The sequence below is a fragment of the Amphiprion ocellaris genome, chromosome 11, assembly GCF_022539595.1.
Source record: "Amphiprion ocellaris isolate individual 3 ecotype Okinawa chromosome 11, ASM2253959v1, whole genome shotgun sequence".
In the NCBI taxonomy this organism is placed as follows: domain Eukaryota; kingdom Metazoa; phylum Chordata; class Actinopteri; family Pomacentridae; genus Amphiprion; species Amphiprion ocellaris.
In genome coordinates, this window is record NC_072776.1 from 32,333,882 (window position 1) to 32,356,185 (window position 22,304).

Here is a 22,304-nt window from a genome sequence, read left to right on the forward strand (position 1 = left end):
AAAAACTTGATCGGGACAACTCAACTCTAAAGATGAACAAAAAGATGATTTGTGGAACCTGTGGGCTGAACTACGAAGCAAGTTTTGACAAAACCTAAAGCTCCAGTCAGAGATAACAGGTATCATGAAGGTGGTTTTCAACTTTCTCTGTTAACCAGGTTTTCTTCTTCAGACTCTGAGTGGAAAGGGCTGTTTAAAGCGTCTTTCGACTCTTCTTCCTTTGCACAAAATAGAGTGATTGTGTTCTGCCTACTTCAGTCAACAAAATTTATGACAGTAAAAAGAAATTTGGTTAAAGGGAGACGCTTATTGAAGGTGATTCAAATCCCAAACTCTGGATCTGGGTAGCTCAACAGTATAAGTTATCGAAGACATCTAGCAGTTTAAAAGAAAGATACAAACAAAAATTACAAATAGAAGTAGCACCACTAGACCTGGTCTGGCTAGACAGTTGTAACTGAAAGGATAAAACCAAACTTTATAACCTTTACAACCCAGCCTCCAATGACCAAACTAGTGCATCATACAACATAAGTTACAAAACAACAATAATCATGACTTTCCTGAATAGACAATCCACCATCGAGTGGTGAAGTTTGATTGGAGCGCAGGGCTAAAGTATCGTCCAATCAGTGGGGGCAGGAGGACGCAGGAAGTGCAAATTCAGGGTAGAATATTAAACCAGTACAATTAAAATGACAACAAAATGGAACCGCAGCAGCTCAGGGCAGTAACAGGTGTTGATGTTCACATGAGATTACATGTACCAGCAGGTGTGGCATATGGTGCGCTAAATCAGGTGTAGTTAAGCACAAATACCCTGTCAACTTGTGCCAACACCTACATCAGATCGCTTATATTCCATTTCTTTTTACGTTTCTGGTTCTATCAACAGCTTTTTGAGGAACGACATGAGATGAATCTCTACAGTATCTCATAGAAATCACTATAAAATATAATCTTTCTATTGTTTACAAAAGAAAATCTGTTTCATAAAATGCCAATGTGGACACTAACTTTGCTCTAAACTGTACCTATTGAGAAATGTTATACCAAACTAATTGAAATGTTTCGCCACAAGTCTCCATCGGGCTGCAATAAAAGGGCTATTTTTTAATTGAACGTGAGCCTTTATAGTGAGACCACATGTTCAGAGTTTTGGTCAAATCTTACGCATCTTAATCAGGCGTTTGACGTTAGTTGTCTGAATCATTTGACGCCTCACAGCGGAGAAAACACGCTTTAACCTCATTAAAAATGCAGCGATCGTCCATCTGGTGACGCCCACGGTTCAGTACTACCTGATTCACAATGAGGACTTATTATGGGGAAATTGATAAAAATTCTGGAAGCACAACGCTCCTGCTCTTATCGACTTTTACTACTAGTAGTCGGGAGCGTTATCTTTGTCCTTGTCGCAAACACTTCCTCCCTCCATCTCGTCCTCGATTGACCGTTTCATCGTCAGCAGATTTCCGAGGAGTTCGGAGCATAATTCCTGTTATTCACGGGTGGCTGCGCCCCGACGTGCAACTGTCCTTCTCCAGCCACACTGCAGCAGCAGCAGCAGCCGAGTGTTTCCTCGATTATGTCTGGCCGCTTCAATTTAAACACGAGTCACATCAGCGACTCGAACACAGTCTGGAAAGTTGAGATCTTTCACCGTGTTGAATCTCGGCGTGGGGAAACTGTACTCATGCATTTAAAACACACACACGTCTCAGGGCCATCTGTGCTAAATAAATTATCTGATAAAAAGTCCAACTGTAGGAGGAGGAGGAGGAGCGGTGATGCTGCAGCAGCCGACTGAGGACACATTTCACATTACAGCAGCTGGGCTTCACCTTCATGCACAAGCATCGCTGAAGCTGCACACACACACCAACAGAAACCCACGACATACAGTACGAGCACACACACACTTCAACACACCGCCTCTGTAGCGCAGCTGCACCCATCTGTTACACCAAACCGCCTGTTTGTCACGCTTCCTTTGTCCACTGCAGCCGTTAACACCGGCCGGCTTTAATCCCAGTGTGTGAGCAGCTGAGCTTCAAGGCCATGTTTAGAAAGGACCGCAGGTGTTTGTGGAAAATGTGTGTCGGTTTCAGGTAAAGAGACCAATAAAGAACGGTGCGAGGGCGGAGAAAACCTCAAGTACTGGTTGAGAAAAATGAATTAATGACACAAAATGTGAAATGTCTGTAACTACTGATATTTTATAACCACAAAAACACCAGAATTAACCAAACCTAGAGTATAAATTAGCATAATTAGCTGCAACCTTTCATCCCAAACAGGTAAATCATGAAGAGGATGTTGGGAATGTTACTGAAGTGGAAAACATTTAATGTAAAAAAGATTTTTTTTAAAATTGCATTTAATTTTGATTGACACTAAAAGATGCAAAAATGACACAAAAAGGTCACTAAAAGGCACAAAAATGTCACTGAAGGATGCAAAATTGACCCTAAAGGATAGAAAAATGGCACTAAAAGATGCAAAAATGGCACAAAAAGTTGCAAAAATGTCACTAAGAGATGCAAAAATTACATTAAAGATGCAAAAATGACCGAGAATAAAATCTGTCAAAAAAAGGTGTTTTTTTTTTTCTTTTCTCACTCAGATAATATGAACAATACAGTTAACAGAACACAGGGTTATTTTTTAACTGATTAAATTAATTAAAAGTTGTTTTTACTGAAACTTCCTGACAGCTACACTAAATATGAGCAGCACAGGAGGAGTCATATTTATCAGCTGCATCTATACGGTATATTAATATATTAAAGCGAAGACGAAGCCTTCAGCTCTCTTTAGTGTGGCTCACCGTTGGTACAATCACGCCTCATATACACACCTGCCAATATATTTACTTGGCTCATGAGCATTTACTCCCACAGAGAAACAAAGGAGTTTTTTTAAGGAGATTGGCAGGGGAAAAAAACAAGAGAAAACTGGGAGAGAAGAAGAGATTTATAGAGAGGAGACACTTTAATCCTCTGTCAGGAGTAGAAGGGATAGAAAAAGGATTCTGTTCCAGATTTCCATAAAGCTTTTCATATTAAAGCACAAAGGAGGAACTAAGAACACCTGAAAACATCCATCAGACACAGGAATGTACAATTCCCACACATGGAGGCATAAAAAGGCGTTTTTTTTGAGGAGGAATCAAGCCTTAAGTGTCTGATTACAAGATATCTACTGTATATGTAGTTTTACGCAAATTATGCAGAAACAATAAGAGAAACGGCCACTTTAAATCTCTTTATTCTGTTGTTTGAAGCTCGAAGCTTCCACAAACTGAAATTAAACTGAAAAAACCTCCCTTCCACAGGTTGTCCATGATGCTTAGTTAAAAGGTCAGGTAAGAAATGCTTTAAAAAACACTTCTTTATTTCACTGGTGACACGTTTTTAGCAGAAAAACTAATTCTCATGATATACCCCGTTTTACACAAAAAACTAACTCTGCTCGCTGTTTAAACACTTCAAGAGGACAGAATAGTACTGCAAATCCAATACAGTGGAGGTAAAATTTGCAGTAAAGCACGTTTTTTAGTCTTTATCTTCAACTACAATCGCCAAAGGGAAGGTTTTCAGAGCATGAACCTGCCACCTGTGATGAGCTATTATAGTATTTTTAATTTTAATCAGCCACAAAACACCAATGAATGTTCTCCTATTTTTAAATCTTGCAAAAATAACCGCTAAATTCACTCACAGCTCTACTTTCTTTTACTGTTGCACATTTTGGATTTTATTGTTGCTTTAATCTTATGTCTGTGTCAGTATAAACATGTATAATTGTAAAACCAAACAAACATGGAACTCTGACTCCAATAGTTTTCTGATTTCCTTTAAGAACCAAAAAATGTCAAAAAAAATGGATCTGTAACTAACTTTGTTGTTGAAAAAAACTGTTCATATAGAAGAAAACAGGCTGATAAGACAAATATCTCTCTGGTGATAACAAATGATTGGCTTCTGGTCAACAGATGTGTGGGCAGTTAATAAAAGAAAAGGCTCAACATCTGTTTATCTAGATAATCTGTGAGAACAAAGAGCAGCTGACTGAACCAAAAAGCTTAAATTGAGAAGATAAAAATCAATATAATACTTATAAAAATATTGTGTATTTATCGTCCAGAGGTGCTCAGATGACATTTGATGTCCATTTATTGTTTAAAGTGAATTCTGTGCCAATCTGGACGAGGAAAACCATCAGGAACAACTGGTCAAGTTTACAGTTCATGTAGATGTTTATACCACATAAAGTACTTCATATATGTTCTAACATGTCTGTTGTTCTTTTATGTAGAATATGTACATTTATTTAAAATAGCAGAGTGATGTAATGCCATGTGGAAGTTTTAAAGAAAGCACTCCATTTCAATGTGTTAGATAACTATCATTTATGAGAAATTTCAGTCCGGTTTTAAACTCCATCAAAGTATTTAAACATCTTTTTTTAAGGAGTTTTTATTGATCTTCTCTCGACTGATTCAGGAAACTTTGCTTCAACATCGTGGATCTCAAGATTTTTATATCAGGTCGAATGGTTCAACTCAGATCTGACCGATTATATTCTGCTTTCTTGCGTTCTTGTGGCGTCCGTCAAGGCTTCATATTGGGCCCAGTAATTTTCTATGCAGATGCTACAGATTTAGAAATGTATCTGTCCATTACACTAAGAAAAATTATATTTCTGGACTGTTTAGAAGATATTAAATCCAAATGGACCTAAACTTTCTCAATCTTATTGAAAATTAGAGTGAGATTGTTGTTTAGTTGACTGGACAATCGGTTTTTTTTTGCAAAAAAATTTTGTGATGTGTTTCTCCAGATTTTTCAGCTCAGTGGTTAAAACTAGCTTTAATTAGTTAAGACTTCGATTCCTCTCCTAAAGATGTCAAGATCACCATGAAAGTAGATTTTTGTAAGTACTTGTCTAGAAAACGCTGCTGCTTGTCCTCTGACAGGAAGGTATAATTACATAACTCCAGTATTGGGTTTGATTGTAAACTTTTAGTGTTTGTTTGGAATGTTTTGAACGAGTCAGTGCCACCTTATTTAGCAGAACTCTTAGATCTTTGTGTAAGAACTGAAATTAAACTATCAAATGCTCATGGATGTCTAATAATTTCTGGAACATTTGACCTTTTCACGTACAAACTGCTCGAACAAAAACGATTGAATCGCCACATCTTGTTGGTTGTCGATTCAAATAGAGCTGGACTTCATGTGTTATTGTAATTTTTCCTTCTTATTCTTGTTTATTCAGATTTGTCTTTCAGTCAGTGTGTATGACTGTGTTTTATTGCCTGTTATTTTCACTTTACAGCACTTCCATGTGACAAAACTATAATAAAGTGAAGATGAACTTAATTTTATGTTGACTTTTTCAGCACTTGAGGATGTATTTCCCATAAAATGAGCTAAATATCACCATTTGTAACTCTGCTCCCTCCTCTGTGATGCTCTTTCATTTTAAAGAGCAAGTAAGTGGATAAAGTTGTGATTCATGCATTGAATTTTTGGCCGTTCTCCATTTAACAAACCCAAAGGTGTGTAAAAGATGAACATGGGATGTATTTACTGGATAAAATGTGGTAGATTTTTACCTGTGCTGCCTCCCAGCCCCACTGCCGGTATTTGGGATCGTGGGTGAACCTCCACATGTACCAGTAGGTCTCGATGACCTCCGGCCGAAGGATGTAGTACTTCTCATTCTGCCGGACGGCCACCGCCTCCAGGCCGGAGTCGAACTTGAAGGCCTCCGGGCCGAGCTTCAGCACTGAGAGGAGAAAGAGGGAAAAAAGATGGAGGACGGTTAAAGAGGCAGAAAAGTTATAAATAAAGGGAAAGGTGTGACAATGAAGCAGAGAGAGAAAGAAGAGAAGGAAAATAAGAGTAAATACAGGAAGTGACAGGTGGAAGAAAGAAGGATTTGATGAAATAAACACCATCCTTTGCTCCTTGTTTGTCTTAATGGTTCAGCTGCTAGTGATTACAAGTCGAGGGCTGGTATGAATCAGAGCCTCTGATAAAAGGCTTCCAACCCCATTGATTTTACCAGCTTTTCATCTTTCCACAACCAGTGTTTTCTGCTAATTAAGTGTGATACGCATTAAGAGTCTGAGCGAGGAGAATCGGCGAGACGCTGACGAAGCAGTGACAGCAGTGAAAGGATTAAAACACACCGACACACACATTAAACTGTCTCCTGCTCATTAGCTAACAGGCCGACTCTACGCAGCCTTCCTGTTTCCTTCTTCTTCTCCCGCCCTTTTCCTTCTCTAAACCCCTTTTTCCTCCATCTTCATTTGTTGCCACGGCAACCCCTCCTCTTTCTCAGACTAACCTCACGACTACACACACCAACGCTGCACAATCACGATGCGAGATCACACTCTGGCGTTTCCGTGCCAACACACCCATCGATCCCCGTCGGCCTCCGTCGGACTGATGATAGATTTATGCTCCCAGGTCACAGAAAATGTAAAACCAGCTGAAAAATCTGACCTACGAGTGTCTAAAAAACTGTAAGTCATAGTTGGTTGGGCAGGTGAGAGTGTCTCACTGCATTAAGAACAACTATTATAAAGAAATAAATCAGATAAAAATTATAGCCTGGTTTGATGTGGATGTTAATTTTGAGGTCAAAAGTGTGGAATTTCACTGTAATTAAATATTAAAAATGATAATCTGCAGGTTGCCGTGGTTGTTTCAAAGCGTATTAGTTTACAGAGAAATCTTCACTTATGCCATTAGACTAGTTTTATTATTAAAACGTGTCCAGGGCTTCAGACTGCAACCAACATGGTGGCATTTACAACCTTCTCTTGAGAGTATGTGAGTTTAAATTTCAACTGGTTGCACTGTGCGAGTGCATGATGACCATTTAGCTGCTTTGGTGTTTCTCCAACCGCCATAGGCAGCTACTATGTTAACCACAGTGATGGAAAATACTGCCTTTATAACTTTGCTGACTGCAGTATTTACAATTAAAAATGCAGTCTTCTGGGCGCCCAGATAGCTCAACTGGTTGAGCAGGCGACCCATAAACAGGGGCTATAGTCCCCAACGCAGCCGCCGTGGTTCGATTCCGGCTCATGGCCCTTTGCTGCATGTCTTCCCACACTCTTCTCCACACATTTCCTGTCTCCTCTCCACTGCCTACTACAATAAAGGCTAAAAAAGCCCTAAAAATATCTAAAAAAAAAAAAAAAAAACAGCAGTTTTTTTGTGAAATGCTGAGCACACCTACATGTACTGTTTTTTCTGCTTAAAGGAAAGACTGCATGTAGAAAACATCACTCGGTTTCATGTTGGACAAATCTGACATTACAACTCTCTAGTTTAACTCTTCAAAATAATGTTTGGTCACACATCTGTCTGAGCACCGCAGCCTGCAGCGTGAGGCGTTTAGGGAACATCAGGAAATTGTAGCGTTTGTCGATAAGAAAATGTTTAGCAAGTGATGTGTTTTGCCTGTGACAAGATGGGAAGTACGACCAGTGAAAAAGTTAGTCTGGAGCCCTGCTGTGTTTATGTGTTGGGGTGCTCTAATACCACTTTGTCTGTTTAGAACAACTTAAGGTTGAAGTATGCACATATACTATCATTCAAAAGTTTGGGGTCACTTTGAAATGTCCTTATTTTTAAAAAGAAAAGCATTTTTTTTCAATGAAGATAACATTAAATGAATCAGAAATCCAGTCTAGACATTGTTAATGTGGTAAATGACTATTCTAGCTGGAAACAGCTGATTTTTAATTTAATTTTAATCACTCCTGAGTTTTAATGCTACATTGTGTTAGCTAATGGTGTTGAACGCCTAACAGATGATTAGCCTTCCCTTGTGCAGTTATGTTAGCACATGGATAAAAGTGGGAGTTTTCATGGAAATCATGGAATTTCCTGGGTGACCCCGAACTTTTGAACCGTAGTGTGCATTTATCTATAAATTTTGAAGACTTGTAATGAAAGCAACTGTAACGTTAAGTGATTTCCCTTCAGGGATCAATGAAGTGTTTTCTGATTCTGACTGAAATTTCTGGAATCTTTAACCAACATGTACTTTTCACAGTTATTCACCTTTGATAAAAACAGCTTTTGTGAGAAGACCGTGAGTTACAGCGGCTCCAGAAGTTCCTGCAAATTGTTTCTTCAGAGGTTTTATCACATAAAACAAGCTTCATACACTCTTCTTAATAACAGCGTAGCACAGCTGGCGTTCTACCTCCAATATGAGGTTAATGTCATATTGCTGAAAGTACAATATTTCTATCTCATGTGCAATACCTTAATAACAATGGGTGTATTGTAATTTAAATTGTACTTTAATTTATTATCCTGGTTAAGCAAATTTATGTCTTTTTTTACACAGTTGTTTACACTTACTTTTACACAGTACTTCTTATACTTCTTAGGGCATTTTTATTTAGAAATTCTCAGGTATAGATTTGTATATTTATTCTTTTACTGTCTCTATACACATCAAGTCAAATTCCTTGAGTGAGCAAACTCACTTGGCCATAAATGCTTTTCTGGTTCTGATCCTGAAGTACTCGAGTACAGACCTGGTGGATCCTGCTATCAGTGTGTTAGTGTTGGTGTACATGGCGCCTCTCTCCCTCCTCACCTGTCCTGTCGTAGGACTCATGGCAGGTGTGCGCGATCTCAGCTCCGAGCTGCAAATAATGTCCGGCCTTGTCGTCGGGCGAGCCGTCAGCGCCCAACGCGAACATGCCGCCGGCGAAGCAGGCCAGGTGGCCCATCTTCCTCTCCAGGTGGCCGTTCTTCCACTCGCCGATGAACGTCAGGCCGCCGTTGGACTTACGGATCAGGTGGCGCTCGATGGCCTGGAGGGAGAGGAGTGGGAGCTTTAGAAAGTGGACACATGAAGCTAGAGTTCATGTGAGAACGTGGGTCATTAAAGAGAAAACAGGGACCGTCATAGAACTTAGTCAGGATATGCACAGAGGGGGGTTCTGTGGTGTGAACGGGTCGTCGACATCGAGTGCAAACGCAGGAAAACAAAACGGAACGCCGAGTGCCAAGTTTAAAATCCAGCCACATCCGTCACCCGCTGCTCTGCAGCATCTGTTCTGCTCAATCTGACACTAACTGATTAACAGACATCTTCATCAACAGCACAACCACCAGCGTCTGCTCTCTGCTAAATCCACTCTGACAACAATGCAACCTTTCCACACAGTAACTGTTAGAGCTGGGATTGTTAAACGTTTCCTGCAGTTTTTCCTGCGTTTAAAACTCAGGAAAAACTGCTGATTTAACACTTAATTGCGTGTAGATGGTCAAGTTTGTCTAAATCTGCATTCCTGAACTGTTGCGGTTAGTTTTTCTTGCTTGGAGCTGCAAAAGTTGGACATAACTGGTCAAAACAAGCATCCTTGTACTGTACCTCGATGGCATCGTCGTAGGTCTTGCGAGCCTCGGAGTCGGTCTTGTCGGACATGAGCCAGGCCTTCAGCAGGTATTCATAGAAACTGTCCCCAAGTCCTCCAACCGAGGTGTGATCTGCAGAGAGCCGGGATTAAAGGAGTTAAAGAAAGAGCAAGGTGGAGGAGAGATGTGCAACAGAGCGGGAGGAAGAGGAAAAACAGCGAGAGACGGTCAAACGAGAAAGTGAATTATTCATTTTTCGACTTTGCCTCAAAGTCCTTGGCAGAGCGCAACATATGGCATGAAAAGCATCTATCGAGGCCCTGGGTGTTTTTGTTCTTCTCCACATCCACAATATATTGGCAGTGTGTTTCCTCTGTTTTTTTTGCCAGTTTTGTTTACCCTCTCCCTGATGTGCTCACATTTCAGTGTCCCCAGTCGTCCTCATCACAGTTTACACAGCTTTCATGGCCGGCCTAATTTGCAGGACATCACATGGTGAGGATGGGACCCTGCCAGCGTCTGGCAGCGCCGGATCTCATGAAGAAAACAACTTCTTTTTCTCCAGAGGACACTTTGAGCCCACTTTAATGGCACTTTGGTCTATTTCAGGAGCAATTCCACAGACCTAATAAAATGTTATTTACAGTATTAGCAAAGAAGAGACGCTGGTGCAGCTGAGATTTACCACCAGGATGAGCAGAAATTCAGTGTAAATATAAACTAGGGATCAACTGCTCTGGGGTTTTTGTTTGTTTTTAGAAGGTTGATGGAGATTATTGGTAACTGAGAAATGCCAGTAACTGATATTTTGAGCTGATAAACATTAAATGTAATGTTTTCACAGCATGTTACATCAGCGAACCTGTCATTCATAACTAGACTTCTTCATGAATAAAGGTGATTATAACTGAATATGTAAAATAGAAACAGGAGTGATTAAATCAGGACACTCTCCTCTGTTTAGGTGGGATCCACTGACAAAAATTAGACAAAATGACTTAATGTTCTCTAAAATGACTCAAAACCTTCTCAAAGCAACTCAGATTTTTTTTCAAAATGGTTATTGAAATGTCCAAACTTACTTAAAATCTCAAAACAATTTCAAACTGATTCAAAATTATGCAATATCATAATTTTTTTTCTCAAAGTGACTCAAAAAATCATCAAAAAAGTCATCCAAAATAACTTAAAATGTTTCCAAACTGACTCAGAATTCTGCAAATTCTGCAGAATAAAAATAAAAGCGAGTAAATTAGGATATTCTCCTCTGTTAATGTGGAATCAACTGATAAAAATGTTTCCAAAATGACTTAAAATTAGACAAACGCACTTAAAATTCTCTAAAACTTTTCCAAAGTGACTCAGATTTTTGTCAAAATAGCTTAAAAAATTGTCCAAAATAGGTTAAAATCTGACAAAAATGACTCAAAACATTTCCAAAGTTATAAAATTTTCCACAATTAAAACATTTCCCAAAGAGGCCCAAAGACATCTTCAAAATGGGGTGAGGTCAACTGAAAAAAATAGACAAAATGACTTAAAATTCTCTAAAATGACTCAAAACTTTTCCAAAGCAACTCAGATTGTTTTCAAAATGGCTCCAGAATTGTTGAAAATTATGTAAAACCTGACAAAAATGACTCAAAATGTTCCCAAAGTGACTCAAAATTCTGGAAATTCTGTAAAATAGAAACAGGAGTGATTAAATAAGGGCGCGGAATTCACTGACAAAAATGTTTAAAAAATGACTTAAAATTCTCAAAAACTTTTCCAAAGCTACTCAGATTTTGTTCAAAATGTGACAAAAATGATTAAAGACTTCTCCAAAGAAGTGGAGAAGTGACTCAAAAATTTTTCAATATGTTTAAAAAAGGTCATCCAAAATGACTTAAAATGTTCATAAAGTGACTCTGAATTCACCAAATTCAGGAGGAGTGATTAAATTGGCTCCTCTGTTTATGTGGGATTCATGAGATTGATCAGCTTGTCTCATCCTGTTCTTCTCTACTTTCTAAATAATTCAGTTTTATCACTTTTATTTTCCAATAAGATCTTAAATCTTTATTAATTATTGTTTTCCAAACTCTATTTCAGGTTAATCTGTGGCTGCCTTCTAACTTAGCCCCTCGCCGTTAGCTTAGCATTAGCCACTGTGAGAGAAGCTAACTTCCTGGTCTTTGTTTCTTGTTTAGTTTTTGTTGATTGAGAGACATTTCTGAGACCTACAGAAATGAAGTAGAGCATTTAATTGATCAATAATCGGTCAATAAAAACACAGATACAGATAGAAAAATACCAAATATCTGCTAAGATAATCGGTCTATCCCTAACATAAGCTGCTCTTCTCAGTTTGGTTTTGTAACAGCTGCCAACACTTCTCCTCTTTCTTCATTACGACCACAGATGACAACAAATTCCAAAGAGGCATCACTGTGCAAATACTCAGAAATGAGTTTCAGGAAGGAAATATTAGATCTTTTCCTCTAGATTTCCTCCTGCGACAGTATAATCTCCAACGTACAGATGAGGAATCGTCACCTCTGTATGGATGAAGGGTTTACTCAGCAGCTCAAACTAGAACATCCCTCGCCCTCTACGTCTAACTATCTCTTCAGCTCTGTGAAATCACATCTGATATCAGGGCAGATGCTTTGCGTCTCATCAAGGAGATTCTTTTCTGTATGTGATTAACATGCCCGGAGGTAAAATTCAGGGACACGCAACGACGGGGTGGGAAAGATGAAAAAAGCAATCAAACAGATGAATTATTCATCTTTTGTAACGGACAGAGCGGCAAAAAAACCCTCACAAACAACCTTGGAGACGCTACCGAGGGCAGTCACGTCTGGAATTTACATGTTTAAAACAACCACTCTGAGACGGGTTGTTTGGAAATAAGAAATAAACGTGTCAAACATGAGTTGAAGTGATTCTCAAAGTGTCATTCTGAGGTGTAACATCAATAAGTGAGAATCTTCTGCAGTTTCTACCTTAATACAATCACTGTTTGCCTGCGTGTCTTGACATTTCAGGTATTTTAGGATTATTACAACAGATGTTTTATGATATCCATAACAGAATTAGCAGGCGTCATTCTCTGGGGTGCTTTTATCTAATAATGCATGTGTAAGGAATAAAATGCTTTATTAAAACTAGCACTAGGGAGGTTATTTCAGTAATTCCCCAACTAGTAATGCTGCATCCACCCAGAGAGGGGGAATAAAAAACAGACGTGGAGGAATGTTGCCTTACTTTGTGTTTGTCTTTGGGTCTGTTGTTTCCCTTCAGCAGTCAGAAACAATGAAGTAGCATCATTGGTTGCTTGGGTTGTGCAGATGGTTGAGGAGCACCTACAGATGATGAACTATATCTTCTTTACTGGTTACATAAATGTTATTTGGTTGCATTAATTGTCTTATTTTTATTTGTAAACTCCCCAGTTAACCAGTGAGTCTGCTTTATGTTCCAGTCCTGAGTGTTTGGAATAAAAATCGGAAGGAAGAGATCAGGGTACAACGGTATTTTCACATCATTTACATCATTCGGGGACCTGATGAAACCACTTTGAAATCAGTCACTGGGCCATGATAATGCATTTCAGCTCAAGACTAGAGTTCTGGCATTAGGCATCACAGAAGACTTTGTCATGGTGCCCATTACTAGCTAAACTCCCACAATGCTCTCTGATTGTCAACACCTAACTGCTGGTAGTTTGAGGTGGCTGCTACAGTGTTAAACAGGAAGAGGCTAATCGATATTTTCTGACATGCATGCCCACTGTTTTCTGCCTTGACGACTAATATATTTGTATTCAGTTAAATTATTGATCGCTAATAAATGATTAACAGTCACCTTCAATTGAAAAATGAAGCCTCTCAGACCCTTTTTGGGTTTCTAGGCATTTACAGTTCAAAAGAACCTTGGTCTAAAAGAAAGAAATGACAGTAATATGAACCAGTGATGGACACTTTTTGTATTCAATGGCTCCACTTAAATGCATTCGATCCAAAACCATCATTAAACAAAAAAAAAAAAAAAAAAAAAAAAAAAAGCCAAGTTCTGTTGCATTAACAAGTCCCAAGTGTGCTGCTTCCCTGGCTAATAAAGTAAAGTGGTGAAGTATAAATCAAACCTCTTTTCTCCTGGGCTTTATGAGAAATAGCTAATTAAAACTGATAAATTATCAATATTTAGTGCATTAAAACATGATATTATGACACATTTTTCAGCTACAAATGCTCAGCCCTGGAAAAAAAACAAACCCAAGTTCTAACCCAGAAAACACCACCTCCTATCTTACATGCGAATCCAGGTAATGCTGGAGCACATTTTTGGGGGAATAAAGATATCTGACCTACTTTATTCTAAACCACTTTATCTGACTGCCGCTCTGAGCAGAATCAGATAAGCAGCAGAAAATGAATAGATGGATAGATGAGTAAATTCTGCCAAATGCCATAAACGATACGAAGAAATGATTGTCTGCTATCTTTTGACATGTGTTCTGAATGTCCATTCCCAGCAGAAATGGAAGTTTTCACCTAATCTGATTCAAGTGTAGCCTCATTTTGTGGGGTTAAACTTATCTCGACTGAAAATGTTAATTTTGCTGATAACTTTGTGGACCTAGTTGGACAAACTTTGCAAATTGCTAGATAGTGTTGATAAAAAGATGTATAAAAATTTATAAATCGAACCCATTTCACAGTTGTGAAGCTCTGACTGAAAGAGAGTTTTAGAAAGGAAAGACTTTCCCTCTGTGGGTTTTTATTGTTCATGCAAGCAGGAAATTATGGGTAGTAAAGTTAGAGCCACAATTAAGTCCTGCTTTTTAACTTACAGACTTTGAAATTTGAGACTAACAAACCTAATGGTGTTATTAGGGCATGAATAAATGCATGTTCAGATTGAAAAGGTCAAATCAAGCCAAAAATGTACTCAACTTGGTTGTCGTCTTTGAGAAATATGCAACTAAAACCCACAATTCACAAGAAGCTTTCACTATTTCACAAGAGGAAGCTGGATGGTTCCATGTTCTATCAAGTCTCATCTTGAATTAGCGTGTTTAGTTTTGGTTGTCCTTTAGTTTTTTGGGTTAATATTTTGCAAAAAGACAAGAAATAATTCATAATATGGATGAATTTATACCAATTACAACAATACTATTGGATTTTACAAATATCTGAAGTATTCCAGACATTTAAGTAATGTCAGTCCTGGCATCTAGAGTCATTTGTGTGCACAACATACTCTCTAAACTCCAAAGAACAAATTTATTTGGCATTTGGGCACTTGCGAGACAACTGATGGTTGATACCACTGGTGTAACACATCTTGGTACATGCACAAAAGCCACACCGTAGTAAGTGCAATGTAAAGCAAATTAACTCAAATGCATGATGTTAGAACTTTTCGATTCCCAATACGAAAAGAAAACTCACACAATTCATATTTTCCATGACTAATTTACAAGAAAGATCGAATACAACATACACTGCCGTTCAAAAGTTTGGGGTCTCTTTGAAATTTCCTTATTTTTGAAAGAAAAGCATTTTTTTCAATGAAGATAACATTAAATGAATGATAAATCCAGTCTATACATTGTTAATGTGGTAAATGACTATTCTAGCTGGAAACGGCTGATTTTTAATGGAATATCTCCATAGAGGTACAGAGGAACATTTCCAGCAACCATCACTCCTGTGTTCTAATACTACATTGCGTTAGCTAATGGTGTTGAAAGATTAACTGCTAATAGAAAATCCTTGAGCAATTATGTTAGTACAGGAATAAAAGTGTGAGTTTTTAATGGAAATCATGAAATTGTCTGGGGGATCCCAAACTTTTGAAGGGTACTCAGATTTAAGCGCACACTGAGGAAAAAGAAGGTTTGGTTGTGAAACAAAATGGAGTGAAGATATTTTGTCTACAGAAAGAAAGATGTTGACAATTGCTTCCACTATATGAAACTACCAACTAACTTATTGAACCATTTAAATCTGCATTAAAAAGCTTTGCATAATGACTAGAAAGATAGATCTGAAGGCAATCCGACTTTGCCAAAGTTGCATCAATTGACAATGTTTCTAAACACCAGTGGCTTGACAAGTTGTCCATAACACCATCACACATCTACTTCCTCAAGTTGCCAACCCATAGTTGCACAAAAAATGGAAGGTACAAGTTAAAATGGAGCTGTCACAAGTGGAATATCATGCAGCTACAATAGAATCAAAGTCTAGCTGGACACTGGAGCTCTACAAAAGTCTTACTGTCCACAACAAGTGGACCAGGCTGCAGTGTCTTGGTGGTTTAAAACCATTCTATATAGCTGTTTTTTCATGTTGCAATATATGTTATAAAAATTATACATCACAATATCTGTTTTCTTCAATTATCTTGAATCCCTAGTTTGTACATTGAACATTTTCCTGATAAAGTCCTGCTCGCCGTCATCACACAGTCAACAATCTTCTCTGAAGTATCCTTACACATAAACCAGACACTCAGAATACTATCTTGGAGCTATAATCTTGTATTTTCCCTCTATCTCCATTTGTATTTGATGATTTCCATTAACATACTGAGCCTTTGTGTTTTTTTTACCCTAAAATATGGAGAAAGATCAAAAGCAATTGTGCATGAAAGCAAAAACACTTGTTTCAAACATGCACTTTGGTGCATCGCAGGGTGTAAAACACAGATTCGTAGAAGTAAAATCACAGAAATTGGTGAGCAGATGGATAATACTTCACCCGCAGCTCCGACTGCTCTTTCACGCAAGACAGTTTTTGAATGTAAAGAGGGAGAATAACACGAAAACGCAGATTAAAACACAAATTGGAACCAGGAGGAGCTCATTCAAGTCCTGGCTGATCTTTGTGTAGCGATTCCCTCATCTTTTTACCAAAACCTCTGCTTCGCAATCACCTCCCACACTCTTAAGTTAGCATCCGCCCACAAAAACTCCCCCGACTCTTCTGCTCTCCATCATTTCTTTTCTGCCAGTCAAAGGATCTGGGTCACGCCGGGAGTGTCTGTCAATCAAAGGCAGGGTCGGGCTTCAAACGTACATTAAACCACAATCACAGATGCAGGATTCGTCTCCACAAAGCTTTCATTTTGTTCTGAAGCACAGGTCAAGGGCGCACGCTGCTGCTGTAATACTAAAAACATCTCTGCATGCTATCAAATAGTAAAATTCATTTCTATGCAGCACTCAACCCTGCAATGATCCCCCGTGTTTTAAACCTCCACTTTCATTTTAGATTCATGCCCCACGCGAGCCATTACCAACAAATTATTATTTACACATTCTATACAGCTGGCAACATCTAGCCGGGCAGCGCTTATTTTTTAACTAAGATAAACTGTAATTAACCACCACTAATGCCAAAAAAAATAAAATGTAATTTTCCACTGCAATCAACAGTTATTGGAGAGTCAATAAAATGGGTTTATGAAAGCTGGAAAAGGCACAGGAAGGGAAAAAAGCCAGCAAAACACAAAGAGGGTCAGTTTCTTTCAGTAAGTTGGAGGTCTGGTGTGGAGCCAATCAAACTTTTATAGATAGAATAAAGACATGGAGCATTATTGTCTTGTGTCGGATCCAGAAAAGTTGCCACAAAGTTGGCAACAAGTGTGGATGAGATTGACAAAGCTACAGTAGGCAAGCTGTTGCAAATAATAATAACTCTCAAAAACTGGTGAAATAACAGACTTGATAATGAAATGTCTGTAAATTCTGATTATCAGGCCTCCAAAAGACAATGTGTTCCGATTCTTGGCGGCTTTAAAATTTCTTTCTGATGCTAACTGATGACATTGCATTGCTAGATCTATCTCAGCACAGCGTCAGTGCTGCAGAATGGTCGGACTGCACTGCATGGTAAATCACTCTGACTCGTTTCCATTTCTCTAATTCAATCACGTCGCTAAATCCAGGATACAGCAATGGTGTTCCTGCAAAACAGTGACTTGGGGATCGTCTTTGTAGATGACCACCCGCAAAAACGTGTCTGATTCATGAAAAGAACCAGGCAGGCCTGGCTTACTGTGCAAAATACTCGGTAGAATTTGACATTTTCAGTTGTGCAGTTACTGGGATCTTTGAATATTTGTACCTGAAGTCTAAATCCGGTAAGTCAGACAACAATCATAATCGTCTTGGGCATCACTAAGCCCAGAATGCAGTGACGGTGCCCCTGCAAAACAGCGACACGGGGATCGTCTTGATATGCCAGTACTCTCAAAAAAATGTCTGATACTCTAAAAGAACCAAGCAGGTCTGGCTTACAGAGCAAAATACTCTGTAAAAGTTCCCATTTTCAGCATGTAGATTGCTGTTACGAGATTGATGTTTCCCATAGTTACTGGGATTTTGAAAAGTTGTACTTGAAGTCTACATCTGGTGATTTAGAGAAGATTGACAATCATCCTGGGTGGCAATAAGCCCAGAAGGCAGTGATGGTGCCCCTCTTGGTCAAACACTTGGCGAACGCTCTTTGAAATTGCTAATGTACCAAAAGAACCAAGCAGGTCTGCTTTAATGCACATCATCATGACTAAAACTTGACATTTTCAGCATGTACGTTGCTGCTATGAAGCTGTAGTTACTAGGATTTTCAAAAATTTGTACTTGAAGTCTACATCTGGTGAGTCTGACAACAATCACAACTGCCTTGGGTGACACTAAGCCTAGGATGCAGGGATGGTAACCCTGCAAAATAGAGACTGTTGGGATTGTCTTGGTAGGCAAGAACTCTAATGAAAATGGCTAATTTACCAAAAGAATCAAGCTGACCTGCAGACTTTCTGCACAAAATCCTCAACAAAACTTGCAAAATTCAGCATGTAGGTTGCTGCTATGAGGCCGGATTTTTCAAAATGTGCACTTGAAGCTTACATCTAGAGAGTCAGGCAACAACAACAGCTCTCTTGGGTGGCACTAAGCAGCCCAGGATGCAGTGATGGTGCCCCTGCAAAACAGTGATTGTGGCATCGTCCTGGTGAGTTTGAAAACTTGCACCTGAAGTCTACATCTGGTGAGTGTGACTATGTGCAGGCAGGTCATTCTGTATTCTTTGTACTTCGTTAACACTTGCTAGCAGCTCTGTTTTCTCCTGTGCTTTGTCTGTCTACTGCTGACTGTGATTTGTACACATATATTTTTCTATTGACTTTATGACATCAACCACTAGTTTGAAGATTTTTTGAAGACAGCATGGATTTAGTTTTGTAAGTTTTTCTCCCGTTTAGAGAAAAATAGATGATAAAAATAGCTAGTACATTATGTCCTCAGGTTCTCCAATCAGATCCGTCCCATGTTTGTTTTGTCACACCAACATGGGGACTAGAGGCTTCAAAACTGTAGTGAACAAACCACTGGATGATGCTTCAAACATAAATAAATAAAACATACATGATTTTAAACGATAGGCGTCACTAGTGGTACTTAAACAAGAGGAACAAGCTGCCTTTAATCAACATTTTTTAGGTAAACAAGGTTATTACATGCTTAAGTTAGCAGCAGACCACAAATGCTGACTGCAATACTTAATATAATCCTCACATACTGAGTGATTTGCACTCAAAAAAAAACTAATTAAGCAAACTATAGAGTGCATGACACAAGAAAGAGACATGATTTATCACAGATTAGACTCATTACAAACCTGGCAGTAATTCCAAGCAAATCAAGGTTACTGTTTTCTTGTAACTCGAGTATAAATGTGTTATTTTTGGTCGTATCTTCACTGCAAGACAAGCGTACTTTCAACAAAATGTTTTAGCTTTCGCTTTCAACAAACCCTTAGAGAAACCAACAAGCACGTGTGAAACTCCCCCACTGTTGCTTATTTTTATGATATAGTTGCCTCTTGGTTGATGAAGCTTTCTCTGCTGACTGTTCGGTGCCAAAGTTTAGCGCCTCGGGATGCTTAAAGCTGCTTTTTCATGAAAACAGCTCAATTTTTCTTTTCCCTCTGAATTCTACAGAGTCGCCCCGCAACAAATAATCGACTGTGGACAAGGTCACGGTAGTCGCATGATTGGACATGATTACCTCACAGCGCAAAGCATAAAGGAGAAATATGGTGAAATCATTGGGGCAACCTTTGCCTCATCATTTGTCGTTTCGCAGGAATTTATCATCATTCAAGGACATTTTTGCCCCGAGTCCAGTCAAGGTTCACATTAATTATGGAGCTCTCACCAAACTCCTTGTACTCAATAAAGCTACAATGAGTTGGGATGGCAGCTAATTAATGTGTCCAGGTCAAAGACAAGTATCACGACCCTGTAAAAAGTGAATGTTTTAAATTACATATAATATATAAAAACCTTATTTTACACATGAATATGTTGAAAAACAAGACAAAAATTTGATATAATGTCCATATCAATTAATATTTTTATAAATGGTAATTTCGTTCTATGCTTGACCTGTAATGAAATTATTTTTAATGTATTTAAATCTGAAAAAATCTTTTTTTAAATTTACAGATGTTTACTGTTATTTGAAAGAAAGAAACGACATTCAGAATTGAAAAAATGGTAGAAAAGAAAAAAGTTAAACTTATTTTACAGATTTTCTCCGTTTTCTTCAATTACAGATAACAATTAGAAAAAATACACAAAGTATTATTTCTCATGTTAGAATGCTGAAAAACAGGCCCAAACTGGGAACACTTCACATTAAAAGTCTTGGCAATTCGTTTTCTTTTTTCAATGTTTGACACAAAAAACACTATTTTTTGGCATTTAAATCTGAAAAACATATTGCTAATTTACAAATTTTTCCTATTATTTGGAAGAAAAAATATGCATATTAAGAATTTTTAAAAAGATACAATTTGTATCTACACTAAACAGGAAAAGTCAGTGAAATATGATTGTTTTAGCTGTTTTTCTATTTTTCTATTCTTACCTTAATATACATGTTTTTTCTTCAAATATTAGCAAATATCTGTAAACCGTGGAATAGTGTATCATTCAAAACTGTAAAAATGACTGCAAATATCTGCAAAACAAAATAAAATTAATAGTTCTAAAATAAAATATTTTTAAAATTTTTTTTAAAATACATTCTACATCAATTTATTATCTTCTTTTAAAGCCAGTTTAAAAATTTTATTTCCTGTGATTTTTCTAAAGATTATCTGTAACTTCAAACAGAGAAAATCTGTAAAATAACCTTTTTAGACACACATATATGTATGTGTATATATATATATATATATGCGTGTATATATGTGTGTGTGTGTATACATATATATATACATATTTATACATATATATACACACAAATATATACACACATATATACATGTATACACACAATTTTCACTTGTTAATATACTTTTTTGTTTTAAATATTAGTAAACATCTAAAATTTGAAATCAAAATACTATTTATAAAAAACAGATTTTTTTACAGCTAAATTTCATCCTTCCATCACCCTGTGGGTCTGTGCAGAGCTGCTACCTACACAATAATTCCCATAACTCACCGTGAGACTCATTTTGTGACTCACAGAAACAAACATCCATCATCACCTGCCTCGTCACGCAGCTCTCCGGCTAACTATCCATCTGTTAATGCACTCATCCATCCATCAATCAGTCCGCCCTCCCTCCGCCGTGCACACATTTATTTTTCCGTGCCTTTGGCCCAAAGTCTGAGCGTTTACAAGTCCATCAGTCTGGCTGCCGAGCCGCCGATCCATCCATTAATGAGCCCCTCCATTTATCTATCTGTTCCAGAGAGCACCCATTTGTTTTGTTGACAACTAAAACCAAAAAAACCCGAATAGAACTGGACCACAGCATGTGTATTTTGAAGACAGTCTGCTCCTCCGTGTTTAGTGTATTTATGTATTTCCCATTTACTTGTGATTACAGTGAAATTTAAAAGATTAAATACAGCAGCTCAACTCTCCTGGACAAAAAAACACAATAATATATTCAATTTTAAACAGATTCCATCTTTTCATTTCCTCTTGCCGAACTAAAGAGCAGATATTGGATCGAAAAGCTCCATTAAGACAAAAGTACTTCTAGAAGAGGAATATTTTAATATCCACAACGTTTTAATATTCTGTTGGAACGTTCTGATAACACGCAGCGACCTTCTGAATTTCCATTAAACGCTTTAAAAACTCTCCCCACTGAAAGGCTCGAGAGCAAACAGAGAAATATTTAGAGAACGCTGTGAGTGGAAGTTGAAGTAACTTCAGGGAGGCAAACACAAACACTACATGAAAGAAAATGAGAAATACTCTGAATCCTTTTTTCACGAAAACTAATTCTGACAAAGCAGTTTAAATCTGCAAAATATTTTTTTAACCACCATTTTAATGCTTAATACACTTTTTTCTTTTAAATATTAGCAAACATCTGAAAATGATTATTATTTTAAATTAAATTAATTATTAGATATATTTAAGGTCAAACACTGATTAACACTGATGTTTATATCAAACAGGCATGTCTGTACACTGTGAAAAAATACAGAAAATTGTAAGAAAAAAAGAATCCCTATTAGTAAAAATAGATTTTTTATGTGGAGTTTTTGTTTATATTTTATTTAACATATAAATTGACTGAAAAGTGCATTTCCCATATTTTTTTTAAACATTATCTGTTACTTCAAACAGAGAAGATCTGTAAAATAACATTTTTATTTATTTTTAACCATTTTTCAATTCTAAATATAAATCTTTTTTCTTTCAAATATTAACCAACATCTGTAAATGAACATTATATATAAGTAGTTTTTAAAAATTCAAATACAGTAAAAATAGAACTTGAAACGCTCCCAAGACGTCTACAAACACTACATGAAATATTCTGAATAAATGTTTGGAGGAAAACTAATTCTGACAAAGCAGTT

General features: G+C 37.6%; 1 protein-coding gene across 1 annotated transcript in view; it reads right to left on the reverse strand.

Annotated features, from left to right (window-relative positions):
* man1a2 (mannosidase, alpha, class 1A, member 2) overlaps positions 1 to 22,304 on the reverse strand; it is a 181,211-nt gene that overhangs the window by 11,073 nt on the left and 147,834 nt on the right. The window contains 3 exon segments of the mRNA XM_055015102.1: positions 5,624 to 5,796; positions 8,647 to 8,866; positions 9,430 to 9,545. Of these exon segments, the coding sequence (XP_054871077.1) occupies positions 5,624 to 5,796; positions 8,647 to 8,866; positions 9,430 to 9,545 (509 nt within the window).